The sequence below is a fragment of the Gorilla gorilla genome, chromosome 20, assembly GCF_029281585.2.
Source record: "Gorilla gorilla gorilla isolate KB3781 chromosome 20, NHGRI_mGorGor1-v2.1_pri, whole genome shotgun sequence".
In the NCBI taxonomy this organism is placed as follows: Eukaryota; Metazoa; Chordata; class Mammalia; order Primates; family Hominidae; genus Gorilla; species Gorilla gorilla.
The window spans coordinates 24,974,283-24,995,181 of NC_073244.2; the positions used below are offsets into that span (position 1 = coordinate 24,974,283).

Sequence of the window (20,899 nt, forward strand, 5' to 3'; positions counted from 1 at the left end):
CTGGAAAGAGGGCACAGCCTCAAGCCACACTCAGCCTCAAGTCATCCAGGTGACCCAGAGAACAAGGGCCTGGAAGAAGCAGGTGAGTGGGTGAGGTGGGGGTGTAGATTGGAGTCCCAGGCCTTTGGGAGGCCCTCCAACCTCCCTTCTGCACCAACTTCTCCTGGGTGGCTGTGGCAGGCAGCTTCCCCTCCTGGGCTGTAAGGGAGTAGATGCAGGTGAGGTGACTGTAGTGGTCTATTTTCAAGGATGCCCTTATCCTTGGGGGCAAGATGGAACAGCAGGAAGAAGGGGTGCGGGTGCTGGGCTGACAGAGGCCCCGATGCTGGCTTCGCCCATCCTGGCTGCACTGGTGAGCGGCATCATAGGAGAAGCTCCCAGAGTCCAGAGTTGGGAGAGCCAGATGGGATCAGGGAACCTCCCAGCATCAACCCTGGCCCTTCCTCATGGCCCCTGAAGCCCTGCAGGGTGTGGCTCTGCAGGCTACCCAGCCTCATCCATCTGGAATGCACCAGGCTAGACCTGGCCCCAGGGTCTTTGCACTGGGTGTGCTGTTGCCCAGACCTGGGGCTGTCAGCTCCCTGCATGGGCAGACCCTTGCCATCGCTGAAATATCAGCGCACACATCCCCTGGGAGAGGTCTTCCTGGGCCTCCAGCTGTGCCTTCTCACAGGCTGCATCCAGACATTCACATCCTCTCCCCTGGACCCCATCTGTCCCTTGTTTTGAGATGAAGTCTCCCTGTGTTGCCCAGGCTGCAGTGTAGTCCCATGATCTCAGTTCACTGCAACCTCTGCCTCCCGAGTAGCTGGGATTACAGGCATGTGCCACTACACCCAGCTAATTTTTGTATTTTAAGTAGAGATGGGGTTTCACTATGTTGGGCAGGCTGGTCTGGAACTCCTGAGCTCAAGTGATCCACCCACCTCGGCCTCCCAAAGTGCTGGGATTACAGGTGGGAACCACTGTGCCTGGTGCACTTTTTTTTTAAACATAGATGGAATCTCACTATGTTGACCAGGCTGGGCTCAAGCGACCCTCCCACCCTGGCTTCCAAAGAGCTGAAATTACAGGCCATGACACTACACCCCACCTCTTTATAAAAAAAAAAAAGGCCGGGCGCGGTGGCTCACGCCTGTAATCCCAGCACTTTGGGAGGCCAAGGCAGGTGGATCACGAGGTCAGGAGATCCAGACCATCCTGGCTAACACGGTGAAACCCCGTCTCTACTAAAAATACAAAAAATTACCCAGGCGTGGTGGCGGGCGCCTGTAGTCTCAGCTACTCGGGAGGCTGAGGCAGGAGAGTGGCATGAACCCGGGAGGCGGAGCTTGCAGTGAGCCGAGATCACGCCACTGCACTCCAGCCGGGGCCACAGAGCAAGACTCTGTCTCAAAAAAAAAAAAAAAAAAAAGAGCCGGGCACGGTGACTCACACCTGTAATCCCAGCACTTTGGGAGGCCTAGGCAGGCAGATCACAAAGTCAAGAGATCAAGACCATCCTGACCAACATGGTGAAACCCTGTCTCTACTAAAAATACAAAAATTAGCTGCGCGTGGTGGCGTGCGCCTGTAGTCCCAGCTACTCGGGAGGCTGGGACAGAAGAATTGCTTGAACCCGGGAAGTGGAGGTTGCAGTGAGCAGAGATCGTGCCACTGTACTTCAGCCTGGTGACAGAGTGAGACTGTGTCTCAAAAATAAATAAATAAATAAATAATAAAAAGAGAGACCTCACTCTGGTGAGGTCTTCCAGCCTAGGCTGGAGCACAGTGGTGCAATCATAGGTCACTAAAGCCTCAAATTCCTGTGCTAAAGTCATCCTCCTACCATCTGTCTCTTTTGAATTCAGCACATCCACTAGGTAAAGCAATGATGCCACAGAACCCATGCAGCAGCCTCAAGATAGGGCCCACTGGGGTCCTGGATTTCAGGTGAGGAAACAATGAATGCTGGGGTAACGAGTGGAGCTGGGTAGTAACACCCCCAGAGTCCAGCTGAGTCAGACCTCTCAACCCACTTGCCCCTGCTACATCACCCCACTTCTCTATGCCTCAGTTTCTCCTCTGTAAAGCGAGTATGTTGTGTCCGGAGAGGAGACCCCCAGCTCCAGCTGGCTCAACCACATCCACCATGCTGTGTGACTCCAGATGTATCACAGGCTGTCTCTGGCCCAGCCCCAGACAGCAGGAGAAGAAAGCTCAGGAGTCCGTGGAAACTGCAGGGTGGGACGCTTTATTTCACTGTGGCGGGGAGGGACCCTGGACAGGGGGCGGCAGGCGGGGCGGGGGGCTGGCACTCAGGCGGGGACTAGGCAGGGGAAGGGCTGCCCCCAGGCCTGTTGAGGAGAAACTGAGGCCAGCCCTGGCGGAGACCTAGCCCAGCAGGGTAAGGAGGGTGGGGGAAAACTGGGTCTGAAGGAATGAGGGCCCCCTCCCTCTGGGCTTTCCTCCTAGAGGGCCTCAGTCCCTCCTGCTGGCTGGGCTGCACGACCCCCAATCCTTGCTCCCCTAACCTGGAGGAGGGGGCCAGACCAGGGAGGGCAGTGGACAGGGAGCCTGGGGGAGTTGGGGAGCGCAGGGCAGGGTCCATGGTGTGCAGAGGGGGTGGCAGCCACCTAGGTGGTCAGTTCCTGGCAGCGATGACCACAGAGAGTGCCACACCCCCCAAGGCAACAGCAGTCGCCCCAAACAGCCACTTCCATGGGATGGACTGTGGATAAAAAGGAGGGGAGAGAAGGGTAGAGGGAGGTCAAGACTGGCCTCTGGGGCCTCAGCTGCCAGCACAGCCCAAACAGACCTCCCAACAAATCACTGCCTGACTATGTATTTCCCACTTCCTGGCAAACTCCTACTCATGCAGCAAAACCCAAATCAAACGGCCCCTCCTCCAGGACACCGCCCCTCGTGCCCTGGAAGAGGCTCCATAGTCCACCCCCAGCCCTCCGGCTTGAGTTCCACCTTCGACTCCACTCGTGATCACACAGGGCTGGGCTCTCTCCACGTCCCCTGCATCGCCCAGGACGGCCCAGTCTCCGAGGACATCCATGTATGCAAAATAAAATCCCTCTGCTAGGCGTGCCCTGCACACAGTCCCTGCCCATTCTGTGCCCCAGCTCACCCAGGCACCCTTGCCAGGGCACTTAGCAGGCAGCCGGCTGGGGTTGCCCAGCATTTTCCGGTACAAGGCGGTCTCCGTGCTCCGCTGCGCCGCATGCTTCTTCACCAGCTTCGAGAGCTCTGCGTGGATCGTCTGCGGAAGGCAGGGGAAGCTGAGAACATGCAGCGGCCAACCTGTCATCACTGGCGCTCTGCCTTACTGGGACCCTAGGCTGTTTGGGTGGTGGGACCATTGGGACATAGGGGTCCCATCTGCCCCTTTCTGGGCTTAGCAAAGTCAGGGCTGCTGACCCCATCCCTCCTAGGGAGCCACTTGATGGCACAGAGCACAAGGTAGCCAGGAGACAAAAGGTTCTGGAAGGAAGGCCAAGGACATTGGCATGGAGCAGGCTGGCAGTGCCCTCAGCTGCTGGAGGAGTGAGAGCCCAGACTGCCTGTGTGGCCGTCATGAGGGTCTTCACGAGCTGACCAGGACCCTTCAAGTACCTACTCCGTGCCACTGCCCAGGTGGGAACACAACAGAGAGCCACAGCAAGAAAGACCTGGGGCAGACCACAGGAGGGACTTCCCAGCCGAGCAAGTCCCAGGGCACCCCTGTCCTGCTCACCTTGTTGGAAGGTTCCAGCTTCAGGGCTGCCCTCAGGATGGGGATGGCCTCACTGTACTCCCCCTGCTGGGCCAGCACCTGTAAGGGGAAGGGGGTGGCATCACTCTGGACCCATACCTGGGCCTCACTGTCCTTCAAGAAATCCAGCCCAGGAGGTTGCAGTGAGCCAAGATGGTGTCGCTGCACTCCAGCCTGAGCAACAGAGCAAGACTCCATCTCAAAAAATAAAATAAAATAAAAACAGCCTGGCCAACATGGAGAAACCCCATCTCTGCCAAAAAATACAAAAATTAGCCAGGCGTGGTGGCATGCACCTGTAGTCCTAGCTACTCAGGAGGCTGAGGTGGGAGGACTGCTTGAACCAGGGGGCAGAAGTTGCAGTGAGCCGAGATCACACCACTGCACCCCAGTCTGGGTGACAGAGTGCAACCCTGTCTTAAAAAAAGAAAAAAAAAAAGGGTCGGGCGCAGTGGCTCACGCCTGTAATCCCAGCACTTTGGGAGGCCGAGGTGGGCGGATCACAAGGTCAGGAGATCGAGACCATCCTGGCTAAGACGGTGAAACCCTGTATCTACTAAAAATACAAAAAAAATTAGCTGGGCGAGGTGGCGGGCGCCTGATAGTCCCAGCTACTCGGGAGGCTGAGGCAGGAGAATGGCATGAACCCGGGAGGCGGAGCTTGCAGTGAGCCAATATCGTGCCACTGCACTCCAGCCTGGGCGACAGAGCGAGACTCCATCTTAAAAAAAAAAAAAAAAAAGGCTGGGCGCGGTGGCTCACACCTGTAATCCCAGCACTTTGGGAGGCCAAGGCGGGCGGATCAAGAGGTCAGGATGTCGAGACCATCCTGGCTAACATGGTGAAACCCCGTCTCTACTAAAAAATACAAAAAAATTAGCCGGGCATGGTGGCGGGCGCCTGTAGTCCCAGCTACTCAGGAGGCTGAGGCAGGAGAATGGCGTGAACCCAGGAGGCAGCACTTGCAGTGAGCCGAGATCACACCACTGCAGTCCAGCCTGGGCAACAGAGTGAGACTCCATCTCAAAAACAAACAAACAAACAAAAAAAACAGCCAGGCTCCTGGCTACTCATACAAGTGCCAAATGGAGCTCTGGCAACATCCCTGGGTTCCAGCCACTCCCAAACTGCTCTCCTAGCCCTCAAACTCCATCAGTGCACACTTAGCTTGGCATTGGCCCCCGCAACATGCTCCTCCTTCCTGTCTCAGCTGGAGATCTAGGCACCCACCTCGCTGCCTCCTCCCTCACCACCTCCACTGGCGAGAGGCCGAATGGATGCTTCCAGAGGTTGTTTTTTTTTTTTTCTCTTTCCTTTAGAGACAGGGTCTTGATTGGTCACCCAGGCTGGAGTGCAATGGCATGATCATAGCTCACTGCAGCCTCAAACTCCTAGGCTCACACAATCCTCCAGCCTCAGCCTCCTGAGGAGCTGGGACTACAGGCGTGTACTACCATGTCCAACGAATTGTTTATTTATGTATTTATTTATAAAATTATTATTACTATTGTTATTATTATTATTCTTTTGAGATGGAGTCTCACTCTCGCCCAGGCTGGAGTGCAGTGGCACGATCTTGGCTCAATGCAAGCTCTGCCTCCCAGGTTCACGCCATTCTCCTGCCTCAGCCTCCCGAGTAACTGGGATTACAGGCACCTACCACCACCGGCTAATTTTTGTATTTTTAGTAGAGACAGGGTTTTACCATGTTGGCCAGGCTGGTCTCAAACTCCTGACCTCAAGTGATCCACCTGCCTCAGCCTCCCAAAGTGCTGGTATTACAGGCATGAGCCACCACTCCAGGCCTACTTATTTATTTATTTTATTTTAGAGACAGGGCCATGTTCCCCAGGATGGTTTCGAACTCCTGGGCTCAACCAATCCACCTGCCTCGGTCTCCCAAAGTGCTGGGATTATAGGCGTGAGCCACCACGCCCAGCCCTTAATTATTTTTTAAATTTTTGTAGCAATGGGGTCTCACTATGCTGCCAAGACTGGTCTTGAATTCCTGGGCTCAAATGATCCTCCTACCTTGGCCTCCCGAAGTGCTGAGATTACAGGCGTGAGGCACCACACCTGGCCCTGATGTTTCCAAAGCTTTGGCCATAGTGAATGATTCAGGACCAGGCACATGACCCAGATGAGTCAATGAGATCCAGCCTGCACTATGCTGGTGCCGATGGGAGATGGGTTGCTAAGGGGAGAAGATGGAGCTGGGCGAAGTGGCTCACGCCTATAATCCCAGCACTTTAGGAGGTCAAGGCAGGTGGATCACTTGAGGTCAGGAGTTCAAGACCAGCCTGGCCAACATGGTGAAACCCCGTCTATACTAAAAATACAAAAAAAAGCTGGATGTGCTCGCTTGAACCCAGGAGGCAGAGGTTGCAGTGAGCCGAGATTGTGCCACTGCACTCCAGCCTGGGTGACAGAGCAAGACTCTGTCTCAAAAAAAAAAAAAAAAAAAAGGAGGGGGTAGAAGATGGAAATCTGGAACTTTCCAGGGGGGAGGGGGGAGCATCATGGTCACCCTGAGAGAGGAGCCAGCCCAAGAGGGAAGGTCAGAGCAAAGAAACAGCATCCCCACAATATTGTGAGTGCCTGGATCCAGCTATGCCTGAAGCCAGCTAATCCAAACTTGGCAGTTCCATGAGCCATCAATCCCTCCTTTCTGCTTGAACCTGTTTGAGTGGGTTTCTATCACCTTCAACCAGCAGGTCCAAACTTGTATGAAGCTACACAAGCAGCCACTCCTGCTGCCCCCAGGAGGATACTACCCCCAGGTTGAGAACAAAGGCTTCAAAAACAGGAACTGCATCTTCTCCCTCTTCATATTTCTCTGCAGAACTCTGCACATAGTATGTTCTTAATAAATCCCAGCTGGAGGGAGCCCCACCTCAGGCTTTTCAGAAACACAGCAGGTGAGCCAGTATCTGTGCCTCAGTTTCCTTCATTAACTGCTAAATGGTACTGAAAGCCCCACCTAGGGGTGAGGCTGTGAGGATGAACAGAAAAGGGGGTGAGAACGAAGGTCAAGTCTATGCAAGCCAGATTCACCCCTATGTTCTACCAGAACTTTTTCTTCTGTTCTTGTGTTTTGTTTTTGACACAGGGTCTTGCTCTGCTGCCAAGGCTGGAGTGCAGTGGTGTGATCAAGGCTCACTGCAGCCTTGACCTTCGGGGCTCAAGCCATCCTCAGCCTCCTGAGCTGGGACGACAGGCCCGCGCCCCCACACCCAGCTAATTTTTGTATATTTTGGGTAGAGAAGGGAGTCTCCCTATGTTGCCTGGGCTCATCGCAAATGTCTGGGCTCAAGCGATCCTCCTGCCTTGGCCTCCTGTAATCCCAAGTGCTGGGATTACAGGCATGAGCCATTGTGCCTGGCCTCTGCCAGGACTTTTACTGAGCACCTACTATGTACCTGGCCCTGTTTGCAAGGCTGGAGATTCGGCAGTGAGCAAGACAGACCAAATCTCCACCTTCGAGTAGGGGAGATGGACAAGAGGCATGTCACCTCCATGTGCTGCCTGTCAGGAACATCTCAGACAGTCGGCAATGCCTACGCAAAGGCCCTGAGGTGGAGAGAGCCTGGCTAGACAGCAGAAAGGGAGGATGCCACATGGGATGGAGAGAAGCAGAAAGTGAGGTGGGAGAGGTGATAGCAGGAGGGGGAAGACCAGATAACTCAAGGCCCCAAGGGCTGTGACTAGGATTCCACTTTACTCTGAGGAAAACTGGGACCCATGGAGGTTCTATGTGAGGAGGTTTCAACACTGGGCCAAGCCGGGCATGGTGGTTCACGCCTGTAATCTCAGCACATGGGGAGGCTGAGGCAGGCATTTCACTTGAGGTCAGGAGTTCGAGACCAGCCTGGCCAATATGGCTAACCACATCTCTACTAAAAATACAAAAATTAACTGCGTGTGGTGGCTCGCACCTGTAGTCCCAGCTACTTGGGAGGTTGAGGCAGGACAATCGCTTGAACCCAGGAGGAGGAGGTTGCGGTGGTGAGCTGAGATCACACCACTGTACTCCAGCCTGGGTGACAAGAGTGAGACTCTGTCTCAAGAAACAAACAAACAAACAAACAAACAAAAAACACTGGGCCAAAGGTTGGGGACCCAAGACTCGAGGATCAAATTCTGGCCTCAGCCAATGAATTGTTGTGACCAGGCCACACTCCTGCACCCGTCTGGGCCTCAGTTTCTCCACCTGCACCCCACAGAGCTCAGCTGGCTTATATACCTATGCCTTTCTCAAATGCAGGGTTGGGGACCACCCCGTATACCCCAGGCTGAGTGACCCGGCCTGGCACCCCGGTGTGGCCTACCTTGCCCTTGCGGAAGAGAGCCTTGATGTTGTCTGGCTGGTGCTCCAGCACAAGGCTGCAGGAGCGCAGGGCCGCGCGGTAGTGGTCGAGCTTCAGCTGCGAGGCCGCCAGGTTGTTCAGACACTTCACCTTCAACTGCAGGAGCTGTGCCTCCTCCTCGAACGTCATGTCCACTATTGGGAGACAGTGCCCGCCACGGCAGCCGTCACCATGCCACCAGACACCCCAGCACCCACCCCTCTGCGGAGGCTGCCTCTCTGGCCTCAGTTTCCCCAATTTTAACCCCGGACCAAGGGCCACGCTTTCCTGGGGCTCTCCTGAGGAAGCTACAAGATGGAGACTGAAGCAAGCGAGGGCCTAGCCTGTGGTGCATGTGAACTGGCCCTGTCTATGGTCACCCCATCCCCATATCCACTTGCATTCTACAACACTCCACTGGTCTGGGATATACCACGAGTCTGTAACAGGCCCTAGGTTAGGGGCAGTTGGGGATCTACCCATATTCTGGGCTATTCTAGAATATTCTGAGTCTGAGGCTCTCTGGGGCTGGAAGTTTCTGGCACGGAGTGGACACCTTTGCAGGGGAGATGGTGGAGATCTGACCCAGGCGGTCACCTTTGGCGCTGGAGGTGATAGCCTTGATGGCGAGGTCGTAGGAGTTGGCGGCCAGGACGAAGTCCGCCCGCTGGTAGTGGGCGTTGCCGCACTCCCGCTTCCGGTTGGCCAGGGCCACGCGCTCCTGCCCCGTGAGCATCTCCAGGTCAGGCCCGTCCACAGCCGTCTTCAGGGTCACCTCCAGGCACAGGGCCGCGTGCGGGGGGATGTATGGGCTCCTGCTAGTTGGGTGGGAGCAGGCAGGGGCAGCACTCAGACCTGGTGACCCCTAAACCCGCTGGGCTGGCTAGGAAGGAGTGAGCTTGGCTCAAGCCCCGGATCTGTCTCCCCTCTGCCCTCCGTCATTCCCTCCTCAGTAAAGTGCAGGGGAAGTGACTTGCCGCCTTGGAGCTGCGGGACTTGACGAACGAGTTCCCCTCCCTAAGCCTCGGTTTTCCTCCTTTTTTTTTAAGAGACAGGTTCTCACTCTGTTGCCCGGGCTGGAGTGCAGTGGTGCAATCTTGGCTCACTGCAGCCTCAAAAACGTGGGCTCAAGTGATCCTCCTGCCTGAGCCTCCTCAGTAGCTGGGACTACAGGTGTGCACCTTTTTTTTTTTTTTTGAGACAGTCTCGCTCTCTTGCCCAGGCTGGAGGGCAGTGGTGCGATCTCGGCTCACTGTAAGCTCCGCCTCCCGGGTTCACGCCATTTTCCTGCCTCAGCCTCCAGAGTAGCTGGGACTACAGGCACCCGCCACCACGCCTGGCTAATTTTTTGTATTTTTAGTAGAGATGGGGTTTCACCGTGCTAGCTAGGATGGCCTTGATCTCCTGACCTCATGATCCGCCCGCCTTGGCCTCCCAAAGTGCTGGGATTACAGGCGTAAGCCACCACGCCCGGCCCACACCCAGCTGATTTTTAAATTTTTTTGTATAGAGATGCAGTCTATATTGCTTAGGCTGGTCTGGAACTCCAGGTCTCAAGCAATCCTCCTACCTCAACCTCCCAAAGTGCTGGGATTTCAGGTGTGAGCCACCTCACCCAGCCTCAGTTTCTTGTCTATAAAATGGGCAAGTAGATGGGGTGAGCCGAGGGGTACACCCACTCCACCCATCCCCCTCCTGAGACCTGCAGAGACCTAAGGTGGCTGACTCTCACCTGCCTTGGGGGCCGTAGCAGTACTTGGAGTCAGCAGTGACCATGGCCGTCTCCCCGACGTCCATGAGTGGGACACTGAGATCCAGGGCCTGGGGTGCGTGGGGATAGCCAGCGGTCAGGCAGACTCAGACCCAGCAAGACGCGTCCCTCGCCCCTGCCCTGTCCCGCCCCAGCCCGCACCTGGATGACGTCACAGTCACCCAGAGTGAACACCAGCTCCGGCTCCTCCTGCACCCGTGTGCCATTCTCCAGCGACGTCTGCAGATGTACGGTGACCACCTGGCCCTTGACCGGGCGGCTCGAACCTGGCGGCCCTGGGACCAGCGTCTTCTTCCTCAACAGCCCGTTCCCTGCCAGGGTCCAGGGACATGCAGCCTGTCACCTGGCGGCTCAAACAGGCAACCGCTCCCCTGAGCCCCCACTCCTACCCTCAGCTCTGCCCACTAGCTGTCCAGAGGGGGCTGGCCCAACACTGGGGCACAAACCAAACTTCCAGTGGCCACTCTGCCACCAGAGTGGGGAACCCCACGTGCAGGACACTGGGCAGGATGGGACAGACTTCAGGGTGACAGTGCTGGTGCTAGAGACCAGCTCAGTGAACAATGGTTGGTCTGGTTTTTTTTTTTTTTTTTTTTTTTTTTTAAGAAAACTGAGACTTGCCGAGTTTCCATCTATTTGAGAGGCCAATGTGGGAGAATCACAAGTTCAGGCCAGCGTCTGGGCAAAATGGCAAGAACCCAGTCTCCCCACCCTCCTCAAAAAGAAAGAAAACCAAAGCCCAGAGAGGACAAACAGCCCTCAGGCTGAAATCCTTGCCCTGAGATGTTTGGGCCTCGGTTTACCCAGCCATGAAATGAGGTGCTCATGGGACCCTGGGTTAGCAGAGCCCCTGTGACACAGTGTCCCCACCACAGCACCAAGTGGGATGAATTTAGAAGTTAAGCAAAGGACACACATGGTGGCTCATGCCTGTAATCCCAGAACTTTGGGAGGCTGAAATGAGAGGACTGTTTAAACCCAGGAGTTTGAGACCAGCCTGGGCAACATAGTGAGACCCTATCTCTACAAAAAATAAAAAATGACCAGGCATGGTGGCTCACATCTGTAACCCCAGCACTTTGGAAGGCTGAGGCAGGAGGATCACTTGAGGTCAGGAGTTTGAGACCAGCCTGGTCAACATGGTGAGACCCTGTCTCCACTAAAAATACAAAAATTAGGGGCCAGGTGTGGTGGCTCACACCTGTAATCTCAGCACTTTAGGAGGCCAAGGCAGGTGGATCACCTGAGGTCAGGAGTTCGAGACCAGCCTGGCCAATGTGGTGAAACCCTGTCTCTGCTAAAAATACAAAAATCAGCCGGGCATGGAGGTGGGCACCTGTATTCCCAGCTACTCAGGAGGCTGAGGCAGAAGAATCGCTTGAACCTGGGAGGCGGAGGTTGCAGTGAACTGAGATTGCACCACTGCATTCCAGCCTGGGTGACAGAGTCAGACTCTGTCTCAAAAAAAAAAAAAAGTAGTAAGATTTTTATCAGTAGTGGTGGTGATATTTAGTAATATTTCTGTTCCATCAGTGTCAATATGATTGGATACTATTGCTATAGTATTGTTATTACAATTGATAGTGGTAATGATATCTTATTATTTGCATGGGCACCAGCATTATTTGGTATATTAGATATCAGTACTATACTAGTAGCAAGACGTCTTCCACAGAAAACTAACATTTCTCTTGTTTTCAGTCGCTGTGATGGGGTATGTTGGGGGGAATATGTGTGGGCTCACGTAGTTTTCTTCTTGTAGGATTGCTCTGAGCATTTACAATACTATCACTACTGTGAACCAACCAGAAGGCTGAACAAAGTAACATTCCTCTGATCCACTTGACCCCAGAACACATTTTTTGTTTTGGAAGTGGGGTCTCGCTGTGTTGCCCAGGCTGGCGCGCACTCAGGACACATTTTTCAGAGCCCAAGCATGTGTCAGACAAATGCCAAAAAAAGATGCATTGATGGGGTTAGGAGCTGCCAGCGCCTGGCGTGCTGACTGTGTGGCTCTGGGCAGGTGACTCAGCCTCTCTGAGCCACTGTTAGCAGATGTGGGAAACGGGGACACAGCACATTGTGCAGGTGTGTGAGTCAGTGGATAGGGTACATCAATGTGAAGCATCTCCAGTAGTTGCCTCTGGCTGGTGATCACGGTGGTGACCAAGTGACTTCCAACCCTCACAGCACAGATGGGGAAATGAGGTTCAGGGGACGAGAGGGCCAGGGCCAAGGGCACCCTGATCCACCTCTGCTCCTTACCCAGAATGTCCAGCCACTCTTCCGGGGCTGGGGCTGGGGCGGGCTCGGGCTCCATGGCAGCAAGGAACTCTCGGGCCAGGGCCCCAGGCTGCTCAGCCTCCTCCACCGGGGGTTGTCCCATGTCCTCCAGCGGTGGCAGCTCACTCAGGTCATCCTCTTCCTCCTCTTCCTCCTCCTCTTCCTCCTCACCCTCTGCATCCTCAACCCCATCCAGTACCTCGAAGTCCTCCAGCGGTGGGACCCCGGCAGGCAGTGGGGCAGAGGGCTCAGAGGGTTCAGCACACGATGCCATGCTGCTGGGGGGACAGGAATTGGCCCTGGAAGTGGGGGGGCAGAGATGTCGGTCAGAATCCTACACAGCCCCTCAAAGTCTCCACTGTACTGATTCCCCACACTGCCGATCACTTTCTGTGTAATTCAAGGGCTCCAGGCCTCAGTTTCCTCATCTATACAGTGGGTGTAACAACAACTCCAGCTTGTTGGGAGAAATTAACCCATGCATCAAGCCCTTGGCATCAGGCTCAAATAGTGTTAGCCATTATTAGAGCTAATTATTATTTAATGTTTACAAATACTCCAGGAAGTAGGGAAGATTCCCCCCAACATTTTACAGAACAGGAAACAGGCCAGAGGGGCAAAGCCATTTGCCCAAGGTCACAGAGAAAGCCAAAGGCCAAAGGAGGATTTGAACCTGGGGCTTCAGGCCCTGTGGCTTTGCCTGATTATAAGCTAAGCGAGGGGTGCTGGGATTTTTATGGAGAGGACAGCCTCCGAGGCCTTAGGGAAGCCATTTTTAGAGCCTCTAGGGCCACTGGGGGAAATTGAATCTTTTACCAGGGCCTCCCACCTCCAGCCTCTTCTCCAAAGGGGAGACCCTCCCCAAAAGCACCAACTGTAATCACCCAGAAACCCCAAGAGTTTTTTCCTTCCACACCCTGAATCTAACACTATCCCCCACAACCCCAACATCAGGGACCCTGGCCCAAACCCTTCCCTAGGAGACCATCCTCCTCTCATCAGGCCTCGGTCCCACCCCCTCAAAGCAGCCTCCTTTCCAGGAGTGGTCGAGGTCCCACCACATTCTACAGCCTCTTCCTTGCCCCAGACCTCCTGAACCAATAACCAACCCCTCCGTCCCCCAGGCCCCAAGCTCAGAAGAGTGTGGCACAGCCATCAAACCAGCCCGCCGCATCCCCTCCCTAGCCCTCACCTGCCTGCTCCTCCCGGGATCGGAGCCCCACTTTCAGAGACCCTCCCAGCCCCCACCCCCATAATTCCCCGCGCCCGCACAATTCGGCCTCCCCTCCCACCCCCCACCCCAACCACCACCGCCCCCAGCACGGGCCAGCTCCCCCCACAGCCGCTCCGTCTCGCCGTAAACACTCCAGTGTCCCCAGACGCCCCCCCTTTCCGATCCCATAACACCCCACGCCCTCCTGACGCCCCACAGCCCCGGCCGGGCCCTCAGTCAAGCCGCGACCCAGGCCCCCAACGACCCACGCCTGTCTGACGCCACCAGTCTGGGGCACCCGACCCCCGCACGCCTCGGGCGCCCCTGGCCCTGCACGCCTCCATCGGGACCCCCCCCACTGGATCCCCTTTGCCCCCAGTGACCCCCATCCCTGGCCACCCCCGCCCGGCCGCGCCCCCTCGGGCACCCCCGACCCCCGTGCCCCCCCGGCTCGCCACCCCCGCGGCCCCTCGCCCCGCCCATCGGCCGCAGCCCCCGGCGCGCTAGCCCCCGGACCAGCCTAGGCCAGGGCAGCGGCCCGGCCGGTACGGCGCCCCCAGCACCCCAGGACACTTGCCTCTGGCTCCGGGACCCCCACTTGGGGTCCTGCGCCCCCCTCCCCGCCCCCAGCCGCGGCCGCCGCGCCTCGGGAACCGGGTTCGGCCGCTTGGCCCCGCCCCTGCCGTGCCCATTGGCCGCCGCTGCCGCGACTGCCGCACCCGTTGGTTCGTGCAGACGTCCGTCCCGGGCGTTGGCACCTCCCCCTTCCTGCTTGGCTCCGCGGGGCGTTCTTAAAGGGACCGAAGCCTCCCGGCTGCTGGGGCTGGGGCGGGGGCGGGGGCGGGGGATCCTGGGCTGGACCCCAACACGGGTCAGTATCGCGCAGCCTGTGCGACTCCTGCCTCTCCTCTGAGCTTCATCCTGATCATCTGCGAAATGGGGATAAACACCCCCATCTATGCACTCTCACCTTGGGGGCTGCTGGGGGCACAGTCCGCTCTAAATGTTATTTCCTTAAAGAGTTCAAGCTTGACGGGCAGGGCAGCTCTGGGGTTGCTGAATGACCCATCCTGAAGCCTTAGTTGCAGAAGTGAACCTGAGGGCCTGAGGAGGAGTGACGTGCCCAAAGGCATACGGAAACCTCCCTCCCATCCCCCACACAGTTTAATGTCTACAAGGTTGCCTGGTGCATACCGGAGGCGCTCAATTACTGCTGCGCAGGCGACTGAGCCAGCAGGGCCACTGGGAGGAGTTCCTCCTCTATGCACTGTCTGCTGGAGGGTGATAAGGTCCCCATGGCCCGGGAAGAAGGTGGCATCCTTGATTAGCCAAGTTTTTGTGGATCTTGTTTTGAAACCGGGACACTTCTCCCTCCTTCACTCAGTTTTATTTCCTTCCTAGCAGTTACTCCTTCCAGAATTATCTTGTCATTTTTTTGCTTGTGGTTGGAGGGACCATCCCTCACTCTGCTTCATCCTGGCAGAGATTTTTGCCTGATTTGTACCCAGCACCTCCTTGAACCATGCCTGGCATCTATAGAAGCTCAATAAATGGGTAGGTGGGTGGATGGATGGATGGATGGATGGATGGATGGATGGGTCAGACACCAGCTTTTGGAGGTAGCTGTCATGGAGGTGGTAACTGGCTTTTTGGAGATCACTTCTAAGGTTGGAGTTCCCAGGTTGCCTCCTACAGGAAGCCCTCCCAGACCTCCCCAAGGCAAGACCAGGTGCCCCATTTGGCTGTCTTGGCACAATGAAGTTGATGACCGTCCACTTCATAACTAGTTTACTTGGGTTTTTTGTTTGTTTGTTTGTTTGTTTTGAGAATTTCACTCTTGTTGCCCAAGCGGGAGTGCAATGGCGCGATCTCAGCTCACCGCAACCGCTGCTTCCCAGGTTCAAGCGATTCTCCTGCCTCAGCCTTCCGAGTAGCTGGGAGTAGAGGCATGCACCACCGTGCCTGGCTAACTTTGTATTTTTAGTAGACACGGGATTTCTTCATGTTGGTCAGGCTGGTCTCAAACTCCCGACCTCAAGTGATCCGCCCACCTCGATGTACCAAAGTACTAGGATTACAGGCGTGAGCCATCGTGCCTGGCCTTTTTTCTTTCTTTCTTTCTTTTTTTTTTTTTTTTTGAGACAGAGTCTCTCTCTGTCGCCAGGCTGGAGTGCAGTGGTGCGATCTCGGCTCACTGCAACATCCACCTCCTAGGTTCCAACGATTCTCCTGCTTCAGCCTCCTGAGTAGCTGGGACTACAGGCACCCGCCACCATGCCCAGCTAATTTGTATATTTTTAGTAGAGACAGGGTTTCACCATGTTGGCCAGGATGGTCTGGAACTCCTGACCTCATGATCTGCCTGCCTCGGCTTCGCAAACTAGTTTACTTATATCTCTGCCTTTTTTTTTGAGATAGGGTCTTACTTTGAAACCCAGGCTGGAGTGCAGTGGCACGATTTCAGATCACTGCAACCACCTCTATCTCCTGGGCTCACGCAATCCTCCTGCCTCAGCCTCCTGAGTAGCTGGGACCACAGGTGCACCGTCATGTCCAGCTAATTTTTTTTTCTTTTTGAGACAGAGTCTCGCTGTGTAGCCCAGGCTAGAGTGCAGTGGCGCAATCTCGGCTCACTGCAAGCTCCGCCTCCCAGGTTCACACCATTCTCCTGCCTCAGCCTCCCAAGTAGCTGCTACTACAGGCGCCTGCCACCATGCCCGACTAATTTTTTGTATTTTTAGTAGAGTCAGCGTTTCATCGTGTTAGCCGGGATAGTCTCGATCTCCTGACCTTGTGATCTGCCCACCTCGGCCTCCCAAAGTGCTGAAATTACAGGCGTGAGCCACCGCGCCCGGCCCAATGTTTATATTTTTTGTAGAGATGGGGTTTCCCCATGTTGCCCAGGCTGGTCTTGAACTCCTGGGCTCAAGCAATCCTCCCACTTTGGCCTCCCAAACTGTTGGGATTATAGGCATGAGCCACTGCTTTGATTTACCTCTGCCTTGCCCTCTACACTGACAGAGCCCCAAAGTCTGGGAAGGCTTTGTTCTTTCTCATTGTTATAGCTCTGAGGCTTGCACAGTGCCTGCCACAAAAGGTAGTGGTGGGGTCTCACGGAAATCACTGAGGAAGGGGCCGGGCGCGGTGGCTCACGCCTGTAATCCCAGCACTTTGGGAGGCCGAGGTGGGCGGATCACGAGGTCAGGAGATGGAGACCATCCTGGCTAACATGGTGAAACCCCGTCTCTACTAAAAATACAAAAAATTAGCCGGGCGTGGTGGCGGGCGCCTGTAGTCCCAGCTACTCGGGAGGCTGAGGCAGGAGAATGGCGTGAACCCGGGAGGCGGAGCTTGCAGTGAGCGGAGATCGCGCCACTGCACTCCAGCCTGGGCGACAGAGCGAGACTCCGTCTCAAAAAAAAAAAAAAAAAAAAAACACTGAGGAAGGAAGGGAGGTTAAAGGTGGTAGCATAGCAGAGCTATGTAAGAAATCACCTGAAGGGCTGGGTGCGGTGGCTTATGCCAGTAATCCCAGCACTTTGGGAGGCCGAGGTGGGTGGATCACCTGAGGTCAGGAAATCTAGACCAGCCTGGCCAACATGGTGAAACCCCGTCTCTACTAAAAATACAAAAATTAGCCGGGTATGGTGGTGCATGCCTGTAATCTCAGATACTGGGGTGGCTGAGGCATGAAGACTGCTTGAACCCCAGAGGTGGAAGTTGCAGTGAGCAAGACCCAGTCTCAAAAACAGAAAAAGAGAAAAAATTAACTCGGAAGGGGCATGAAATAATCCCTGGGTGACTCCAGGATCTTAGGGACTTAAACTATTCCCCATCCATCACTGAAACCCAGTTTTTAATTGTTTTTATTTTTTAACTTTTTTGTTTTTATAACCTACCTGAACCCCTATGTCTGTATCTGCACAGTGGGGTTTCTTGCTCATCCATCTGCATTTCTGTTACAGGGGCAGGAGGAATTGCACTAAACAACAATACTAATAAAAGAAACAAGCCTCGGCTGGGCACGGTGACTCACGCCTGTAATCCCAGCACTTTGGAAGGCTGAGGCAGGTGGACCACCTGAGGTCAAGAGTTCAAGACCAGCCTGGCCAACATGGTGAAACCTGTCTCTGCGAAAAATACAGAAATTAGCTGGGTGTGATGGCACATGCCTGTAATCCCAGCTACTCGGGAGGTTGAGGCAGGAGAATCGCTTGAACCCGGGAGGCAGATGTTGCAGCGAGCCAAGATCACGCCACCGTACTCCAGCCTGGACAACCTAAGCCCGGATAACGTAGTGAGAGCCTGCCTCTACAGAATATTAACTAATTAATTTGGAGACACAGTCTCCCTCTGTCTCCCACGTAGAGTGCAGTGGAGCGATCTGGGCTCACTGCAACCTCTGACTCCCAGGTTCAAGCAATTCTCCTGCCTCAGCCTCCTAAGTAGCTGGGATTACAGGCGCCTGCCATGACACACGACTAATTTTTTTTTTTTTTTTTATGAGACAGAGTCTAGTGAGGCTGGAGTGCAATGGCGTGATCTCAGCTCACTGCAACCTCTGCCTCCCGGGTTGAAGCAATTCTCCTGCCTCAGCCTCCTAAGTAGCTGGGATTACAGGCGCCTGCCATGACACACGACTAATTTTTTTTTTTTTTTTTATGAGACAGAGTCTAGTGAGGCTGGAGTGCAATGGCGTGATCTCAGCTCACTGCAACCTCTGCCTCCCGGGTTGAAGCAATTCTCCTGCCTCAGCCTTCCTAGTAGCTGGGATTACAGGCGCCTGCCACCATGCCTGGCTAATTTTTTGTATTTTTAGTAGAGATGGAGGGGGTTCCACTATGTTGGCCAGGCTGGTCTTGAACTTCTGACCTTGTGATCCACCTGCCTTGGCCTCCCAAAGTGCTGGGATTACAGGCATGAGCCGTCACACCTGGCCTCTACAGAAAATTTAAAAATGTAGTCCCAGCTAAACGGGAGGCTGAGGTGGGAGGGATCCCTTGAACCCAGGAGGTCGAGGCTACAGTGAGTTATGATCAAAGCTCTGCACTGCAGCCTGAGCAACAAGGCAAGACGCTGTTTCTAAAATAATAGTAATAATTATTATTATAAATAAATAATAAGCTACTAAAATAAACTATAAAATAACACCACCAACAATAATAATAATGGCTGGCACTCATTGAACAGATATTTGCAGGCAAACATTTTACTTATATTTACTTTTCCCTTTTTTTTTGGGGGGGGACAGAATCTTGCTCTGTCGCCCAGGCCGGAGTGCAGTGGCACAATCTCGGCTCACTGCCACTTCTGCCTCCCAAGTTCAAGCAATTCTCCTGTCTCAGCCTCTGGAGTAGCTGGGACTACAGGCACCAGCCACCAAGCCTGGCTAATTTTTGCATTTCTCGTGGAGACAGGGTTTCACTGTATTGGTCAGGCTGGTCTCAAACTCTTGACCTCGATCTCAAAAACAAAACAAAACAAAAACAAAAAAACAAGACTACTCTACTTGGAGGCCATATCATTGGCTGCATGTAGAGTTGCAATTGTGTTTCCTGGTGAACTGAACCTTTTTTTTTTTTTTTGAGATGGAGTCTCAATCTGTCGCCTGGGCTGGAGTGCAGTGGCAAGATCTCAGATCACTGCAGCCTCTGCCCCTTGGGTTCAAGTGATTCTCCTGCCTCACCCTCCCGAGTAGCTGGGATTACAGGCACCCGCCACCACGCCTGGCTAATTTTTGTATTTTTAGTTGAGACGGGGTTTCGCCATGTTGGCCAGGGTGTTCTCAAACTCCTGATCTCAGGTGATCCACCTGCCTTGGCCTCTCAAAGTGCTGGGATTGCAGGCATGAGCCAGAGCGCCAGGCCCGATCTGAACCTTTCATTGTTAAGATGTGCCCCTCTTTACTTCTTTCATTTTTCCCTTAGAGTGCACTTTGTTAAGATTGCACACCAAGCCTGGGCATGGTGGCTCACTCCTGTAATCCCAGCACTTTGGGAGGCCGAGGCGGGCTGATCACGAGGTGAAGAGATCGAGACCATCCTGGCCAACATGGTGAAACCCCGTCTGTACTAAAAACAGAAAAATTAGCTCGGCATGGTGGCACACTCCAGTAATCCCAGCTACTCAGGAGGCTGAGGCAGGAGAATTGCTTGAACTCGGGAGGCGGAGGTTGCAGTGAGCTGAGATCACGCCACTGTACTCCAGCCTGGGCAATAGAGTGAGGCTCAGTCTCAAAAAAAAAAAAACAAAAAAAAAACTGCCACCAACAACAAAAAACAATTGTTGAACTAAATATATAAGAATTCCTGCCGGGTGTGGTGACTCACGCCTGTAATCCCAGCACTTTGGGAGGCCGAGGCGGGCTGATCACAAGGTCAGGAGATGGAGACCATCCTGTGAATGGTGAAACCCCGTCTCTACTAAAAATACAAAAAAAAAAAAAATTAGCTGGGTGTGATGGCAGGCACCTGTGGTCCTTGCTACTCGGGAGGCTGAGGTGGGAGAATGCTGTGAACCCAGGAGGCAGAGCTTGCAGTGAGCTGAGATTGCACCACTGCACTCCAGCCTGAGCGACAGAGCGAGACTCTGTCTCAAAAAAAAAAAAAAAAGGATTCCAGTCCTCATTGACTTCTTTTTTTTTTTCTGAGACAGGGTCTCCCTCTGTTACCCAGCCTGGAGTACAGTGGTGAAATCCTAGCTTACTGCAGCCTATCCTAGCTTACTGCAGCCTGGAACTTCTGGGATCAAGTAATTCTTCCACTTCAGCCTCCCAAGCACCTGGGACTACAGATGTGCACCACCACGCCCAGTTAATTTTTTAAATTTTTTTTAGAAACAAGGTCTCAATGTTTCCCAGGCTGGCCTCGAACTCTTGGGCTGAATGGATCCTCCAGCCTCTGCCTCCCAGTCATTGACTTTCCCATGAATGACGGCAGCAGAACCTGGGAGCGATATTATCAACACTTTACTGAGGGCTTACTGTGTACCAAGTCTTGTTGTAAGGATTTTGCCTACGTGATTTCATAAAGTTAAGCCGCTTGCCCAGGGCCATTCAGCTAGGATTTAAAACTCAGATATGTGTAATTCCGGGGCTCTGAAACAGTCTTCATGTGCCCAAGAACTTGTGTGTTTATCTTCCAAGCTCTCAACAACCTTCAGAGATAGATGTTGTGATTACACAGACTCACAATTAACAGAGACTCAGAGAAGTTACAAATATAATTTATAACATACAAACCGTATAGAATCTCAATAGCTAACAATAATTACCTGTAAACATTAATTTTATTTTTTTTAAACCTAATGACACACTTCTGAAAAGCAAACATGTATGGAGCAATTACTATTCACCTTGTTTTGTTCATACATTTAACTTGGATTATCTCACTTTAAAAAAGGCATCCTAGTGGCCGGGAGTGGTGGCTCACGCCTGTAATCCTGCACTTTGGGAGGCTGAGGCTGGCAGATCACCTGAGGTTGGGAGTTCGAGACCAGCCTGGCCAACAAGGAGAAACCCCATCTCTACTAAAAATACAAAATTA

General features: G+C 54.0%; 1 protein-coding gene and 1 long non-coding RNA gene across 6 annotated transcripts; one reads left to right on the top strand and one right to left on the bottom strand.

Annotated features, from left to right (window-relative positions):
• Positions 1–2,096: 2,096 nt before the first annotated feature.
• On the top strand, positions 2,097–3,101 carry LOC129528935 (uncharacterized). Its single transcript, XR_008674224.2, has 2 exons — positions 2,097–2,223; positions 2,892–3,101. It is a non-coding gene; the product is annotated as an uncharacterized lncRNA (long non-coding RNA).
• On the bottom strand, positions 2,218–14,442 carry FKBP8 (FKBP prolyl isomerase 8). 5 transcript variants are annotated; one of them, XM_063701107.1, is made up of 9 exons: positions 14,326–14,442; positions 12,125–12,441; positions 10,001–10,170; positions 9,821–9,909; positions 8,686–8,906; positions 8,071–8,243; positions 3,725–3,802; positions 3,119–3,250; positions 2,218–2,710 (listed from the first exon to the last, which is right to left on the bottom strand). In XM_063701107.1, the coding sequence occupies exons 2-9, from the start codon at positions 12,414–12,416 to the stop codon at positions 2,624–2,626; spliced, it is 1,242 nt and encodes a 413-aa protein (XP_063557177.1). In that variant the 5' UTR covers positions 12,417–12,441; positions 14,326–14,442; the 3' UTR covers positions 2,218–2,623. The 5 variants fall into 5 exon arrangements, with proteins under 5 accessions (XP_063557177.1, XP_030859921.1, XP_030859922.1 ...); XM_031004061.3 differs by lacking the exon at positions 14,326–14,442 and adding an exon at positions 13,933–14,045; XM_031004062.3 differs by lacking the exon at positions 14,326–14,442 and adding an exon at positions 13,933–14,032 and having other exon boundaries at positions 8,686–8,903.
• Positions 14,443–20,899: the final 6,457 nt, after the last annotated feature.

Bases quoted from the DNA above. Each gene is read 5' to 3' on its own strand.
- FKBP8 (XM_004060314.5), bottom strand. From the start codon at position 13,396: ATGGGGGTGGGGGCTGGGAGGGTCTCTGAAAGTGGGGCTCCGATCCCG. The intron at 9,910-10,000 runs GTGCGGGCTGGG...CACGCACCCCAG, and splicing joins GTGACTGTGACGTCATCCAG to GCCCTGGATCTCAGTGTCCC. The intron at 8,907-9,820 runs GTGAGAGTCAGC...CCACCCAACTAG, and splicing joins TGCTACGGCCCCCAAGGCAG to CAGGAGCCCATACATCCCCC.